The 15,827-nt window shown below is 35.3% G+C and overlaps 1 protein-coding gene and 1 pseudogene across 4 annotated transcripts; both read left to right on the forward strand.

The window, feature by feature from the left end:
* Positions 1–4,623: 4,623 nt before the first annotated feature.
* On the forward strand, positions 4,624–9,922 carry LOC18100497 (VIN3-like protein 2). 4 transcript variants are annotated; one of them, XM_024603644.2, is made up of 5 exons: positions 4,625–4,975; positions 5,170–5,248; positions 6,414–7,089; positions 7,802–8,121; positions 8,522–9,922. In XM_024603644.2, the coding sequence occupies exons 2-5, from the start codon at positions 5,230–5,232 to the stop codon at positions 9,697–9,699; spliced, it is 2,193 nt and encodes a 730-aa protein (XP_024459412.2). In that variant the 5' UTR covers positions 4,625–4,975; positions 5,170–5,229; the 3' UTR covers positions 9,700–9,922. The 4 variants fall into 4 exon arrangements, with proteins under 4 accessions (XP_052309695.1, XP_024459412.2, XP_024459414.2 ...); XM_024603646.2 differs by having other exon boundaries at positions 4,625–4,947; XM_052453735.1 differs by lacking the exon at positions 5,170–5,248 and having other exon boundaries at positions 4,624–4,975.
* Positions 9,923–10,748: 826 nt separating this feature from the next.
* Positions 10,749–11,810, forward strand: LOC18110207 (ribulose bisphosphate carboxylase small subunit, chloroplastic 3-like; annotated as a pseudogene).
* Positions 11,811–15,827: the final 4,017 nt, after the last annotated feature.

The raw sequence follows: 15,827 nt of genomic DNA on the forward strand, positions 1-15,827 counted from the left end.
TTATTTTAATTTTTTTTATTTTATGTTGAAAAGATATTATCTTCTTCTTTCAAGTTAAAGTATTTAAATCAAAAAGGATTTTTTATCCCGTACTAAAAAAATATAATTTTTTTCTTATGAATATAAAGTATATATGTTGATGGACTTCCAATTCTATATTGAAAAAATAAAATATTTTTCCAAGTGTTTATATAATAAACTTTGAATTGAGCTAGTAACCAACAAGTAAAAATACAAATAATTTATGGAAAAAATCATCACACAGTGTTGGTGGTGGTGGTGGTTATGGTGTTGGTAGACACGATAATAAGAGAGGAGGTGATAATGATGCAAAAAGTTGATATACAATAAATAGAAATAATTTTGAGAAGAAAACTCATAATAATTTTCTATTTTTATTACCACCTTCCCTAATGGAATTGAAACCATATTTAATTTTCATTATCATTCCCACTCTTCATTCCATTCTCACTTTATTCTTTTCAATCAAACACTTATAAAGTGAAAATAAAATTTTCATTTCCATTTCTTATTACTAAAAGAAACACCTAAAAAAAATAGTTAAAGAGTTAAAGAGTTATGTTTCATTCTTTAAATCTTTGGATTTAAATTTAAGGGGTGAAGGATGAATTTTGATTTTATTTTTATTTTTGTAAATAAGCTTATTGTTACAAACTTTAATAAAAATCAAACCCATGATCTCCTAGAAAGAAATAAAAAACCATTATCACTTTAGCTAGAATTTCATAAGTTATCGGATATACTAGCTATTTTACTTGCGCTTTTCACACAAAAAATAAATATGATGGCATTTTATACGTGTTTTTTAACACAAAAATCTCAATCATAAATTTAAAAGTTTATGCACACAGTTAATTAAGTAAATTGGTAATTATTTGTGCAGTCGAAAAAAATTATGAAACTTGGTTTCTAATCAACTGAAATTAACCATTCAAACTCGTGACCCGAGTTATGGACTTAATCAAGTTCAACAATTTATTTTTTAATAAATTTTTATTTAACTATTTGATAAAAAAAATAGACACTCATAAAATTAAAAACCAACTAAATATCAGGGTGTTTGTTTGAGGTTATGGTAAACGTAAAAACATCAAACCAAAATAAATTACGTTGTCTAATTAAAAATTAACAAAATATTAAAGAATGCAATTGAAAAAAAAAACTAAATAAAAAAATCAATGAAGATCCAATTGTGAAGGATCAAATCGGAAAAAAAAACCAATGAAAAAATGAAAAATAAAATAAAAAAAAGGCTAAAAAGGTCAAAGCATGTGAGCTCGGGGCAACCCACGTGTCTGGGCCTGTTTAATTTCTTTTAGAAAAGCTAAATTTAACAAAAAATAAAAAATAAAAATACTCGAGATAACCAGAGATATTTTCAAAATCAATGACAAATTCTATAGAAAGTAGATAAAAAAATAATAGAATTCAATCTCCAATTAAATAAATATCGAAAGATGAAACTAAAAAACTATAAGTTTTTTTAAAAAATTAAACAAACTCAAGCTAATCTTTTAAATTTGGGTTGATATAATAAACTCATAATCCGTGAAACGTAGACCAAGCTCGATAAAAAAATCCAACATCCAACTAATTTAATATTGAAGTATTGCTTTATTCGCCATTTTATAACTAATGAAACCTCATGAAAAGATGATATTAATTTAATTGTTTTTATTTGAGAAAAACAAAATGATTGTTATAATAATAATAAAAACCCCGTTCTCTAGATTTTCCATTAATATTTGGCTCGACATGTTTGTAGAACGTGATTGGGAGGGGCCTCTGTCATTTGTCTACTAGGCTGTTGAGAGTCTTGTGTTGTTTTCTAGGAAAATTATTAAATTAATTGTGGGATATAAGGAAAGACACGCTTCGTTTACATATGTAAGAAGCAGCGGATGTAATTGAGTCTTTGAATAATATAGCTGTGAAATATTGTTTTGAAAATCATGCCACCATGTTAGTGTGGGGTTAATTACGACCATTCAACAGCAACCAATAAATTGACTCTCAACTTCACCACCCAAATGGCTAGAGTCTAGGTAGTAGGCCGGAAGGAGCAAAAGATCAAGAGGTTCAAATGCGTGCGTGCGTGCGTGCGTGTGGGGAAAGAAGCTGGGAAGCTTCAGGATTATGATCAACATCATATAAAATTCAATGGGCTGGATGTAGGGATGAAGAAAATAAAAAAACTGATTAAATTAAGAAAATTAAAAAAAATAACTGAAAAAATCAAATCATAAAAAAAACTGATTAGATCGATTAGAATTTTTAAAAAACCGACCGGTTCGGTTTTATAAGCATGAAACTGAAAAAACCAAACTGAAACAAAAAAAAACGGAGCCAAATTGAAAAAAAAACCTGAGCTAAACCGGAAAAACCACCAAACCAGAAAAAACCAAGCATAAAAAATTGGTTTTTGTTCTAAAATAACCGAACCGAAACCGGTCGATTTGAACCGGTTTCGGTTCGGTTTTTTTATTTAAAAAACCAGTTTTATTACTTTTTTTAATCCATGATTAATCTGGAAAACAGACATATTCATTAAAATCACCATATTTCTGTCCTTGTATAAACAATGACACCGTTTGTTACCTTTTAACTTTTTAAATAATTTTAAATTTAGTTTTTGTGTTTTAAAAATATTTTATAAAAAATTTAAATTTTATTTTTTTATATTTTTAGATCGTTTTAATATGGTAATATTAAAATTAAATTTTAAAAAATTAAAAAATATATTATTTTAATATATTTTTGAGTAGAAAAAATTTTAAAAAGTAATTACTAGTATAATACTCTTGTGCCCCTAATAATTACTTTGTATCTTTGGATTATGTTTCTTTATCCGATTTATCTTTTGATTATGCTTCAAGAACCACTTTTGCGTTCACATCATATATCAATGATTGTGATTCTCCTGCTTGTAATATAAAATTTATATTTCATGCGGTTCTCACATAATATGCGAGCAGGAATTCATTATTTCTTCTTATTATATGATAAAAGACTTTGTTAGACCGACTGAGATTAATTTTTTTAGATGAAAAACTCAAGATTCTAGAACATGTCATCAATTGACTTTCATATTCTTTTTTTTTTTATTTTAAAAAAAGGGACCTCTTTGCAAATAATAAAAATGAGCACCTTGGGGGAGAAAATCAAGTATCTCCTTTTGGAGATTTAGGGCAGTTAATTACCAACAAAACTACATTCCAGCAACAATTAAACAATGTTTTAGCTCTTAATAAATTAACTTAGGTCAACTTCTTGCAGAGGTTCTAATTAATGCATCTTTGTATCGTCACAAATTAAAAAACCTATAGTTTATGAAGAAATATTTCAAAAAGAAAAAGAAAAAGAAAAAGAAGGTTGTAGCTTCTTGAGGCACCATGGCGATGGAGAAAGAGAAAGGTGTGTATTAATTATTTGGTTTCTTTAGGGGATTAAAATATGCACAATGCTTTGAAGTATTCCACTTTCCCCTCAATTATGTTATATATCTAAAGAAAGAAATCATTCGAGATGGGAATATAATATAAAAATAAAATAAAATGGAAGGACTTCTTTCATTTGCTGAATGAGGAAAACCCACCTACCATGGAAAGCATCACTATTATTTATTTTATAGAGAAGACACTCGTAGAGTACTATCATTTGGGCAAACAAGGGAACAAATTAACTTTCAGAAATCATGTCATCATGGCATTCGGCAGTTATATTTGCGAGCAACTTCCTCTGGGCTGGCTAATTTACCCCTTTCAATATCGGTGCAGGCAAATCCACCGAATCCCCTCTTCGTGGCCATCATCTCCCATATGGTCTTTTTCATTTTAAATTCTGAGAGATAATTTAACTGATAAAGTTTTAAATTTATTTTTCAATAAACACAAGTTTGAGTACTTTTATGATAGCTGAAGGTTTATATGATCGTTAACTTTAAAACCCGTGGGATTAGTCGAGGTTCACGCAAGCTAACCCGGACACCCATATTAATAAAAACAAATCATTTTAATGAGATAATTTACACTTCATCACTCTCTAGCATGGCCGAAAACATCACATATTAGAGGGGATAGTCGCTGCTGAAATGCCAATAAAAGAATATGACACCGTTGGCTTCGGGACTCTAAAGGCATGGATGATAGGTTAGCATAGGTAAAGGAGAGGAACACAAGTCAAAATATCAACATGTAATGTTCTGTCTGTTCCCATCTGCGATCCAAGTGTTTTTTTTTTTAACTGCGGATGAAACTTGAAAGATAACTTCCATAGTACAGACAACCCTGTATTATTAGTTTCAATAACAGGATCGTGTTTCATACCATGTTATAAAGTATGTCGCGTTTAGATGTAAGATTCAATTTATATTATACACATCAAAAATAAAAAACAAAAACAAGAATTCTGTATCTAAAACATTTTACTGTATCACGACGGGATGCTGGCAGTCGTAAATGATGGCATAATACCCTGTCTTTTACTCGCACAAGCAAGAATAAATAAATAAGAAGGGAAGGTGGTTGAGAGGGTAGAAAAAGGAAGATGGCATGCACCCGCTTTACATAGCGTATCTTCCCCCACAGGACTATTTACTTGTTTTTTTTTTTCTCTTCTTTTTATTTCCTCCCTCTCTCTCTCCAGCAAAAACAACTCCTCCTCGAATCTCCTTTCACTGCACAGCTTTGGGGTCCTGAAAACTAAAGGAGGACCCATACATCCTCACTCACCATATTAAAAACTGACCTATAGTCCTACACTGCACAGATAGAGAGAGAGAGAGAGAGAGAGAGAGAGAGAGAGAGAGAGAATAATTATAATAATAATATCTCTCTATCTATTTTTTAGACATATATAGAGAAGAGAAGAGCAGAGCAGAGAAGAAGAGAAGAGCATGTCTATTTATCCATGGATTCGCTTGTTGTGGTAGAATTTCCAAGTGCCCTTTTCTTGGGTATCTTTGCTTCCCTTCCCGTTCACTCTCTCTCCCTATCACATAACAAATACACAGTTTTTTTTTTCCTTTTATATGGGTTTGTTTTATTTTTATTTGTTATATATACAAAGTTTCCGTTTTTTGTTTTCTGTGTTTAGCTAGCTAGTGTTGTTTTATGTGATGGTGTGTTAGGGATTTTCTCTCTTTTGCAGGTTGGGGTTACGTTGGTAATGTGATGTGCTAAGTGGGTTTTTTTCTTTGATAATTCTACAATGGATTTGCCTTTTGAGGGTAAGTTTTATTGTGTTTTGATTTAATTGTGTTGGATTTCATTCTTTTTTGAGGTTTTGGTTTGGATTTGGGAAGATTTGTGATGTGAGCCATTAAATGTTTCTCTTGTCTGTTGTTTTTCATGGGCTAAAGTCAGAATCTAGCTATGGATTTGTAATCTGCATGGTAATTAATTTGAAAAAAAAAAAGTACCTTTTGTTTTAAGATTTGGGTGTCGATTAGTGTTTCTTTTCTTGGGTTTTTTATATGTGACGACAAAATTACAGCTTTATGGACGCTGGTTAAGAGTAGTGGTTGAACTTGTGATCACCAGTCTTTTTACTGATATTCAGTTTTATGTTTATGAAAATAGACTTTGGTGGGTGAGTTTTCATGGCTGGTAAACTGCATTTTTGTTTGATTCTATAATGAAAGTGGTTTCTTTCTCTGCATTATGTAGAATCTGTATGCATTTATATTGAAGAAGCAAGTTTATATATTATATAATGGATTGTTATCTTTCGGGCACGCCACTGTTTGAAGTAACACTTCCAATGACTTTTGTGAAAAGCCCAGAGGCAGAGACATTTCAAATCAAGTTTTGTGTGATTCTATAATTCACGCGTGTATGATTGGTGATTTTAATTAATTATATCAGAGCATTCTTTGTGAAAGTGTTTGATTATTTGATGTAGTTGGAATGTCTCTTTTAATTTCAGTCAACTATCTTGTTGTATGTTTTGATGTAGCTTATTGAAAAATGGTAACAAGTTGTTTAATAGTATCGAGAGAAAGGAAAAGAAATTTAGATCAAGCTTTTCAAATGAGTCTCCCAACTGGTTGTTAATGGAAACATGCTGACTCCAAGCTGGTTACATGTGGTTGGTTAAGCAGTCTTTCATATAAGATCATCATTTTCTCTGCTTTCTTCTGTTTTGACATATAAAGCAAATTGGTCTAAGTCATTCTAATTTACTGCAAATTTAAGATTTACATTAGTTTATAATGCAAAGCATGCTTTAATGTGTTTTTACATGCAGTTTGACATTCTACCTTTGCTCCGTTTTTTTTTTTAACAAATATAGCATCGTGTCTCCTTATTCTTTGATTCTTCTTTTAACTAATCTAAAGTCTGTTCTGAGACATATTTTCTTTCTATCTTTGTTTTTTTTCCCATGCGACACAGGAGGTGCTCTTGATCCGTCAAAATGCAGTAAGTTAAGTATGAATGAAAAGAGAGAACTTGTCTATCAATTATCGAAGTGGCCAGGTGCATCTGAAAGACTACAGTCATGGAGCCGTCAGGAGATTCTGCAGATCCTATGTGCAGAGATGGGAAAAGAAAGAAAATATACAGGCTTGACGAAGTTGAAAATCATAGAGCACCTTTTAAAACTTGTATCTGAAAAAAAATCTGGGGAATGTGAGGCCTCACCTGATCTCGAGACCAAAATATCTGCTGCATCCATTCAGGGAGCTTCCAAAAGGCAGAGGAAAACTGATAACCCCTCTCGGGTACCTGTTTCATTGAGCTGTGTTGCAACCAACAATGGGATCAGTGATCAAGGCAATACTGTATACTGCAAAAACTCGGCATGTAGAGCTACCTTAAGACCAGCTGACACATTTTGCAAGAGGTGTTCATGTTGTATCTGTCGTCAGTACGATGACAACAAAGATCCCAGCCTGTGGTTAATTTGCAGCTCAGAGCCTCCTTTTCAAGGTGTTGCCTGTAGCATGTCATGCCATCTTGATTGTGCCTTAAAACAGGAAAGTTCTGGAATAGGGAAAAATGGACGTCATGGTAGACTTGATGGGAGCTTTTGCTGTTTTTCTTGTGGGAAAGTTAACGATTTGCTAGGGTATTTATTCCCTCTCTTTTTTTTTTGGCATTTTACTTCTGTTTTTTTTTTTTCCCTCGCTGTCTGGCATGTTTACATTTGGTGGGTATGTTTCTCTTTTGAGACAGTTTATACTGGTGTTTGGTAATTCTTGGAGTACTTTCAGCCCTATGTACTGTTTTCTCCCCTTCTTCATCAATGGAATTCTGATTTTTAAACAGTTTGTGGGTATCATGACACATTTGGTAGCAAATTAAGTTGCTGTTTTTCCTTCCCTCCTGCGGAATCATAGCTCTTTCATATATTCCACATCCATTATCAGAGCTATAGAGTAAAACTATAGTTTCCACATCATGTTTAACAGACTAATTCCATAGTGTGAGACAATTTACTTTTTAGTTATTGGATTTGTTAAATTGGTTATCTTTCTTAATACCACCTGCTCTATCCAGCATGAACATCCACAATAGTTCTGACAATTGTACATGGGCTATGGATAACACATTCTTCATGCAACCTGAGAATTATGTCTGCCATAAATTTAGTGCAAGTAGCAAATGTTCGACCAGATGTACTGCTAGTCTTGGAAAATCACAGTATAGAACAATTCCTGATATGTCATATCCTTTGCAATATCTGATTTTGAATGGCACATGATATTGACACAAACATAAATTTTGAATTTGAAAGATAAAGTTTTGATTAATTGTGTTGGTCTCTTGAATTTATTCAGATGCTGGAGAAAACAATTGATGATGGCTAAAGATACCAGGAGGGTAGACATTCTGTGCTATCGTGTATCCTTAAGCCAGAAACTTCTGAATGGGACTGAAAAGTATCAGAAGCTTCTTGAGATTGTTGGTGAAGCTGCAACGAAACTTGAGGCTGAAGTGGGTCCTTTAATTGGTTTACCTGTAAAGATGGGTAGAGGTATTGTTAACAGGCTTTCTTCAGGATCAGAGGTTCAGAAACTCTGCACTTTTGCTTTGGAGTCACTGGACAAAATGCTTTCAAACACCATTTCACATCCATTGCCTGATCCGAAGATGCAAGGTAACCATTGGTTTTTGTGTTTTCTTGTTGTGACATGAGGATTTCACCGAGAAAGAGCAAAATTAGTTCAACTGGAGAATTAAGCAACCATCTCTAAAACACAATGCATTAGAGAACAGTGCCAAGGAGCACATGTCATCGAACACAAAAAAACGAGCACATTCCAAAAACTTTGCATGTGTTACATGAAGCATAATATATTTACTTGCTGCAAAAAGTTAGATTTTTATTCAAGGACTGGTAATTCCAGAATGCATCATGGAAACATGGGCACTTTTGATCATGGAAAGTTAGGTCGTTGCTGTTGGAAATATTTTCTGTTGTCCAAAATGCTGGTTTTTCGAGGTATTGACTCTTAGGGAAGCATTAATAACCTTTAGGTGTTCTCATGTCTCTACAGATTCAAACATGATTGCTCCAATCACAGTTAACTTTGAAGATGTACATTCGACTTCCCTTGCCTTGGTTTTGGGTTATGAAGATTCTTCAGCTGATGATATTGTTGGTTATACTTTGTGGCATCGTAAAGGTCATGATCTGGATTATCCAGCAGAACCTACTTGCAGACTGTTCTTGCCAAATACAAGATATGTTGTCGCAGGTCTATCTCCAGCCACAGAGTATCATTTTAAAGTTGTTCCGTTCAATGGTGTAAGAGAATTGGGTACGTGTGAAGTTCAGTGCTCAACCGGAATGACTCAGGAAGAAGTCCTAAACTATTCAATAGTAGAAAGAAGTCAAAGCCCAAATACCAATTGTAGCAGCCTCTCTAATCCGTCTTCTGTAGAGGATGAAACAAATAACAATCCACCATGCAATGATCAGATTGTCAATCGAGCAGACAATTATCGTACTTGTTTGAAGGACAGTGATAAAATTGTTTCTGCCAACAAGTCCAATGGTGCTTTAAATTTCTCTGGCACCCTTGCAGATGCAATTCCCTTGCTAGATGAGGAACATGCCACACAGGTGGTAAGCTCCAAGCTCAATTCTGATATGCAAATGCTTGATAAGAAGCGCTTGACAGAGGGTCAAATCATTGAGTTAATTACCGATAATGGGTCAGATGCCCCTGTCCAGACTGCCATGGAATGCATGCCATTTGTGAGCAACTCTGAAGCTAGCTTGCCCATTACTCCCTGCAAACTGGAAATGCACAAGGATGGGCAAGGAAGAAATGGAAGATTTAAATCCAGTGACAAAGACATAGTAAATGGGTCTGGAAAAGGGGAGGAGCCCCAAGATGGCAGCACTTCAAAGAAGAGAAGTGGGGAAAGGCGAGACGAGGAGTGCATGGCAAATGGTAATTCAGATAGGGACTTTGAGTATTACGTGAAGATAATCAGATGGTTAGAGTGTGAGGGGCATATCGAGAAGAATTTCCGGCAGAAATTCTTGACTTGGTATGGCTTGAGGGCAACAGAGCAAGAGGTAAGGGTTGTGAAGACATTCGTTGATACCTTTATTGAAGATCCTGCTTCTCTAGCAGAACAAATCGTGGACACCTTTTCGGAATGTATTTCCAGCAGGAGATCATCAGTTGTGCCATCTGGGTTCTGCATGAAGCTCTGGCATTGACAAATCCTATTATGGTTACTTTGACTAAGATCAAATTAAATAGCCCTTGTGCACAAACCCGCCAAGGGACTGTGTGGCAGTAATTCTTTAATTAGATCCCATTAAAATTCTTCATTCAGACTATCATCATTCACATGTATTATCAGTATTTGTCATTCTTATGTTGCAAGAATGTCAGGATTCATTAACTTTTATAATACAGCATCCATCTCATTCAATAGAACAGTTCTATAAGCAGACATATTGATAAAGAGCATGGCAATGGAACCAGATGGGGCCATATGGTGCTCTTTGCAAGCATGGAGTGTATTGGTTCATGGTGATGTTCATTTAGGAGGCTTTCGATCCAACTAGGTCCTCAACATAGTTCAAAAACTTGTTCTGAATGATATGGCCTGTTATAAATCCTACAGGCATATATGACTTGATTGTCGTTCTGCTGGTGTTGGGTGATGCATTATTGTGTAAAGATTGATATATTTCTTTACATGCTGAGGCCTGAGCTTAATAATGAATAGCAAGCTAAACCATCCAGTTTCACCTGTAACTTTTGGATCTTAAAACAAGACCATAGGGTTGCAGAGTAAGCTGACAGTCTCTTATTATTGGATGGTCTGTGCTGTTTTGATGGTTTACTGTGCGGCACCATTGGTGTCCTTTTTGCCTCAATTTTATAAGCAGTAATGACATGAAACAAGAGACTCTTTTTCTTGGCATACAGGAAACTCTTGTGATACCCATTGGTGTCTCACTACTTGCCATATTGAATATTCAGACCCGTAGGGTGTCCTCAAGTGGGGTTGCAGAAACTCAGTGGAACCATTAGCTAGTGGGTCCCAAACTCTTTCCTGATGCCACGTGTGTATCTACCACGACAAGAAGGTAAATATATTTGTAAAATATTTATATTTTTTAATAAATTATGATATATTCATACTTTAATATGGATATAAAACACATATTCAAATAATATTTATCATTATATATATATATATAAACTATTTTAATTTTTATAAAAAAAATATTAAGAAATCCAACCAGTGTACCATTGTAATCCCTAATACCAAAGCTACAGAGCTTCCATCACCTTGTAACCATTGTCTCTTCCCTGTGACACCGTCTTAACAAACCACACACCACTCCACAAACATCCAAGCAAACTCCTTTTGTCCTTTTATTTAACCTTCACAAAAATATAGCACTATTGACCGCTTGTCCTACTACCACAACAGCCTCGCTGTGCTGTTAGTCTCTCTCTCTCTCTATCTTCGAATCTTTTCTAAGCAAAAAGTTTCAAGAGAATGTCTGCCGGAATCTTTGCAGCCCCTGCTGTGGCTGGTTCTGGTTACCATGGCTTAAAAGCACACCCCACAAAGAAGTTGTTTTCTACCATGGATTCTGTTGCATGGAGCCGCAAAACCGTGGTCCAATGGTTCTAAAACTTCTTGGATGAAGGTAATATGATTGAACATTTATGTCATCAAATACTGCTTAATTAAATCTCTTGTGGTCTTTGTTTCCTACTTACATGCAATACTTGTTAGTCAAATAGAAATGGAATCCAATCAACAACAAGAAATTTGAGGCTCTGTCTTACCTGACTCCTCTTTCTGATGATTCAATTGCAAAGGAGATTGATTACATGGTGAAGAAAGGATGGATCCCTTGCCTTGAATTTGATGATGTAAGATAAAGTATAGATTCCATCTACATGCATGATAGACAGCCAAAGATTAAGATTTTCTTCTCAACTTGTATTTAATTTGTGTGCTAGTAGGGGAGACAGTCTTTGATCTAGCCTCTTTATTTAGTTAATTTAACTTTGTTCAATGTTATTAGGCGGGGAGCATGCATCGGGAGCACAGCAGGATACTACGATGGAAGGTGCTGGACATTGTGGAAGCTCCCTATGTTTGGATGCACCGTCTCCTGATCTCAAGTCCTCCATGAAATCGATGACTGCAAAAAGGCATATCCAAATGCTTGCATCCGTTGCCTGGCATTTGAAAAACAAGCACCAGGTTCAGTGCATGGCTTTTTGTCATTCAAAAACCTAGCATCTAAAGCAATAGTTTGTGTCAGTATCATAAAAAAATTTCTATTTTTTCCCACTCTTGAGCATTCATACCATTTTCATGATGTTCCAGTACTCCGATTTTACATACCATGTATTTGATAAGCCCCCTCTAGCCTAGCTGTGAGATCTTGAATTAAGATTTTGCTCGCTTGGTGTTTGGGCTAGAAATGGTAAAAATATTGGGGTAGGTAATGTACATGACGATTTTGGAACTCGCCTACCTGATTGGCAAAGGAGTGTCGTCTTTTGTAGTTGGGGGTGATTAGCAGACCATCCCTTCAGTTGTCTTAAGATATAAACCTGATATCGTCAAACAGTGGATCGATCCTCTTTCTTCTGTACTGTACTCTTTGGTTGCCAGATTTCGTCAAACAGTGGATCGATCTTCTTTCCTCTGTACTCTTTAGTGGCCGTATTACAGGAGATCTTCCCTGCAGTTTTGAGTCTTTAGATGTACTGAACCGAAATTCAGCAAGCACATTTGAGAGGGTAGAGAGAGCACCCATTGTGTTTGTTTTTGCTCAATTGCAAATGAGACATCAGTCTCTCATTGTTGCAGAATAATAAACCTGACAATTCTGGGTATACGTGACTCGACAAAACACAACACAATCTAATATCAGCACATGGGAACACAAACTAAAGATTGAGACTAATCTTGCTTAACTGCCCATCTGGACACAAATTGATTCAAAGACTGTCAGAATAATTATTCAGTGGTCGTAAATACCATTATGGAAGAATGCAGTCATCAATTCGTATGAGCATCTATAACACAAAAATAAGTCTAGGCGCCAAACCCTCACCAGTGTGGCACTTGGGGCCTTGGCTTCAAAACCAATCTTCATGCTCACAAAATACTACTCATTCCCTAGCCAAGAAAATGACAAAAAATGGTAAAATGATTAGAAAAGAAATATCCACATGATATCCATCACTAATGTACTCCATTCATTAGAGTGCTGGCCTGCAATTTCTCTCACTAGAAAACCATCCCACAAACAAAAAGAATTAGCTGCCTCAACAAGTCACTATGGTCCTCAAGGCATTGCACTGTCACAAGCAATGGCAGTTAGAACAATAATCTGAAGTCAACAGATTCAAATGACAGGATCATTTCATTTTGCAAATACGTCTCCACATTAGGTCATCAATCACAAAGGCCATGTCTAAATCAAGCCACTCTGAGTACTATTGAATTTGAAACCAATAATTAATAAATCAGAAAAAAAATATCCATACAAAAATCTCATTTCATGTTAAAGCAGAAAGCTCGAGTCTTACAAGGTTTTTCATCAAGGTCCTACTGGAGGAATCCAAGCATGATAACAGCACCAATGAGTCACCTCGTGCTAAAAGACACTTCGCACCTGTCAAAACAAAGAAACAGCGATCAGGAAAAAGTACAGCAAAAAAAGAGTTCCCTGTTCGTTCTTAAACAATTTTTCTCAACACATGCATGCCAAAGATGCAATCATGGTCACAAAGTTTAGGAATACCAAAACACAAACAAACAAAAAAGAAAAAAAAAGTGGGAAAGTGCTTTATGAGTGAAAAAAGCATTGATAAATAGATAAATTAACATGCATTCATGACAACAGGCCTCGGCATACATTAATAACACCTCATTCACATCAATGGAGAGACAAACACTCATTGATAGGCATAATCAAAACTAAACATTCAGATACAGTTATGCAACAAGAGAAAACAAGACCTTGGATCAGTAAACGAGAAAAATGGCTCAATTTGAAAGGACCAGGTGCAGTTGGGCTGAGACAGACATGAACCAAGGCCAAGGAGAAACCACGATTGCTCGAGCTTGCAGCAGGTATTGCATTGGAAAATAGAGCAGTTGGTATTCAGATAAAATACTCATGTGGCTGTCTTCTATGATGATAAGTTACAGATTAAAAACCACCATACAATTCATCCACACCGTCAGCACTAAAAATCTAACCGCCAAGTATACAATACAAACATGACTCTTGTCTACAAAGAAAGACAATTGCAGGTCACTTTTTTTCATTCCAGCATATTTCATCAAAATGGAACTTAATGTCTTACGGATAAGAAACATCCAACCAAAAATATTATATTGATGCTATGCTCTAAGAGAAGAGAAAGCTCTCCTCTTATTTTCACTTTGTTTTCAGAGAGAGAAGAGGAAGTTTAATAATTGAGGCAAAACCTATTCACAAACTATATACACCCACAACAAAATTTCATTATATATTCTGAAAATTGTTTCATTATTAATTATCTACTACAATAAATTGAACTTCAATCTAGATTTCTCCTATTGAAATTCCATTTATTTACCAGTGCATGAAGCAATTTGAATTTGAATCAATCTTTCTTAATCAAGTCTACCTCAAACAAATCAATAACAAGTTGCACTCAATCAAGGCCAGTTTTAGGTTTTGTTTTCCTATCTGATATTGGGCTTTGAAGTTGTACACAGCCATTGCACCAAAGCTTTAGTAGAAAGAAAAAAGATGTACACCACCCATCATTAAGACGTTCCTCTTAAGATATTCAAATATCTCAATGCAACCTTAATAAACAAGTAAAAACAGTCATTCCAAGAACCTGAGGAAGAATAACAGGCACAAGCACTCAAGCAGTTCACATTACCGAGAAACTCTCCACTATCTTCACATTATCATGGTCCAATTTTCATATTCCTAACCATGTAGAAAAAACTTAAATGCAGAACATCCATCCTAGCAAACCAACAAATCCAAACTTATTTTATGGTCATCAAATTCAAGACTAACTTTAATACGTGTATTTAATACTTGTATGCATGGCGGTATGTGTTAAGGAAACAAATATGTAATTATGTGCTGTAAAATATTTCTTTTCCTATTGCAGTATAGATTTCCTATTGCAGTATAGATTTCCAGAATAGCTTAGCACAATTATAGGAAACAACTCTTGTATAAAGTTATGTTCTCTGATTCAATGAATTCATTCAGGCAAATATTTTTTTTCCCTTTTCTCACATGGTATCAGAGCAAGGTTGACATACCCTAGCTCTCTGTTTTTTTGCCGTCTCAATATTTTTTATGTTCTCTTTTGCTTTGCCGCTACTCATCATCATGAAGAGTGAGCAATCTTCAAAAGAAGGTAGGAACAATGCCTTCGATCCCTTTTTCCTCTACCATTTTGACCATCCAGGATTGGTACTTGTTTCCAAGCCTCTCAATGACGATAATTATTCAACTTGGTGCCGATCCATGACCATCTCTTTAAATGCCAAATCTAAATTGGGTTTTATAGATGGTACAATAGCAATGCCGTCTGCCAAGAGCCAACCAGATGTTCATGCTTCATGGAGAAAGTGCAACGATATGATTCTGTCATGGATCTTTAATTCAATCACACCGGATCTTGCAGATAGTGTGATCTATTCAACTACAGTCCAGGAGGTTTGGGAAGACCTTCGGGATCGTTTTTCTCAGAGTAATGCCCCTCGTATTTTTCAGATTGAGAGGGATATCGCTTGTCTTTCCCAAACTCAGATGACTGTTGCAGCCTACTATACGAAGCTGAAAGGATTATAGGATGAACTGGGTTCCTATAACGGAACCGTTTGTTCTTGTGGGGCAGATCATAAACGACGCCAGTTGATGCAATTTCTCATGGGTCTAAATGAATCCTACAAAGCAATCAGAGGGCAAATCTTATTGATGAATCCGTTACCTGATGTTCGCCAGGCTTACTCTTCCATCGTTCAAGAAGAAAAGCAGCGCAGCTTATGCGACATACGTGAGACAACTGAAACTGCAGCCATGGCAGTTCAAAGAAATGAACCCACAGCCTTGGTTGTTTGACCAAGACACGGTTCTTCCCGCTCCAATTCCTTTAACCGCAAGCCATTGCACTGCTCATACTGTGATAATGATTATCATGTACGAGACACATGTTGGAAGTTACATGGGTACCCACCAGGTCATCCAAAACATAAATCAACTCGATTCAATCGCAGAGGCAGTCGTTCTCAGTTTGAAAATTCCGCTCAGTCTTCAGCCAATCATGTTAAGGA

Source organism: Populus trichocarpa, chromosome 6, assembly GCF_000002775.5.
Source record: "Populus trichocarpa isolate Nisqually-1 chromosome 6, P.trichocarpa_v4.1, whole genome shotgun sequence".
Classification (NCBI taxonomy): Eukaryota; Viridiplantae; Streptophyta; class Magnoliopsida; order Malpighiales; family Salicaceae; genus Populus; species Populus trichocarpa.

What these genes read in the sequence shown, in the direction of transcription:
- LOC18100497 (XM_052453735.1), top strand. Translation starts at nt 4,930, where the DNA reads ATGGATTCGCTTGTTGTGGTAGAATTTCCAAGTGCCCTTTTCTTGG. An exon ending in TCCAAGTGCCCTTTTCTTGG is followed by an intron (nt 4,976 to 6,413) that starts GTATCTTTGCTT and finishes CATGCGACACAG; the next exon opens with GAGGTGCTCTTGATCCGTCA. An exon ending in GCCTGATCCGAAGATGCAAG is followed by an intron (nt 8,122 to 8,521) that starts GTAACCATTGGT and finishes ATGTCTCTACAG; the next exon opens with ATTCAAACATGATTGCTCCA.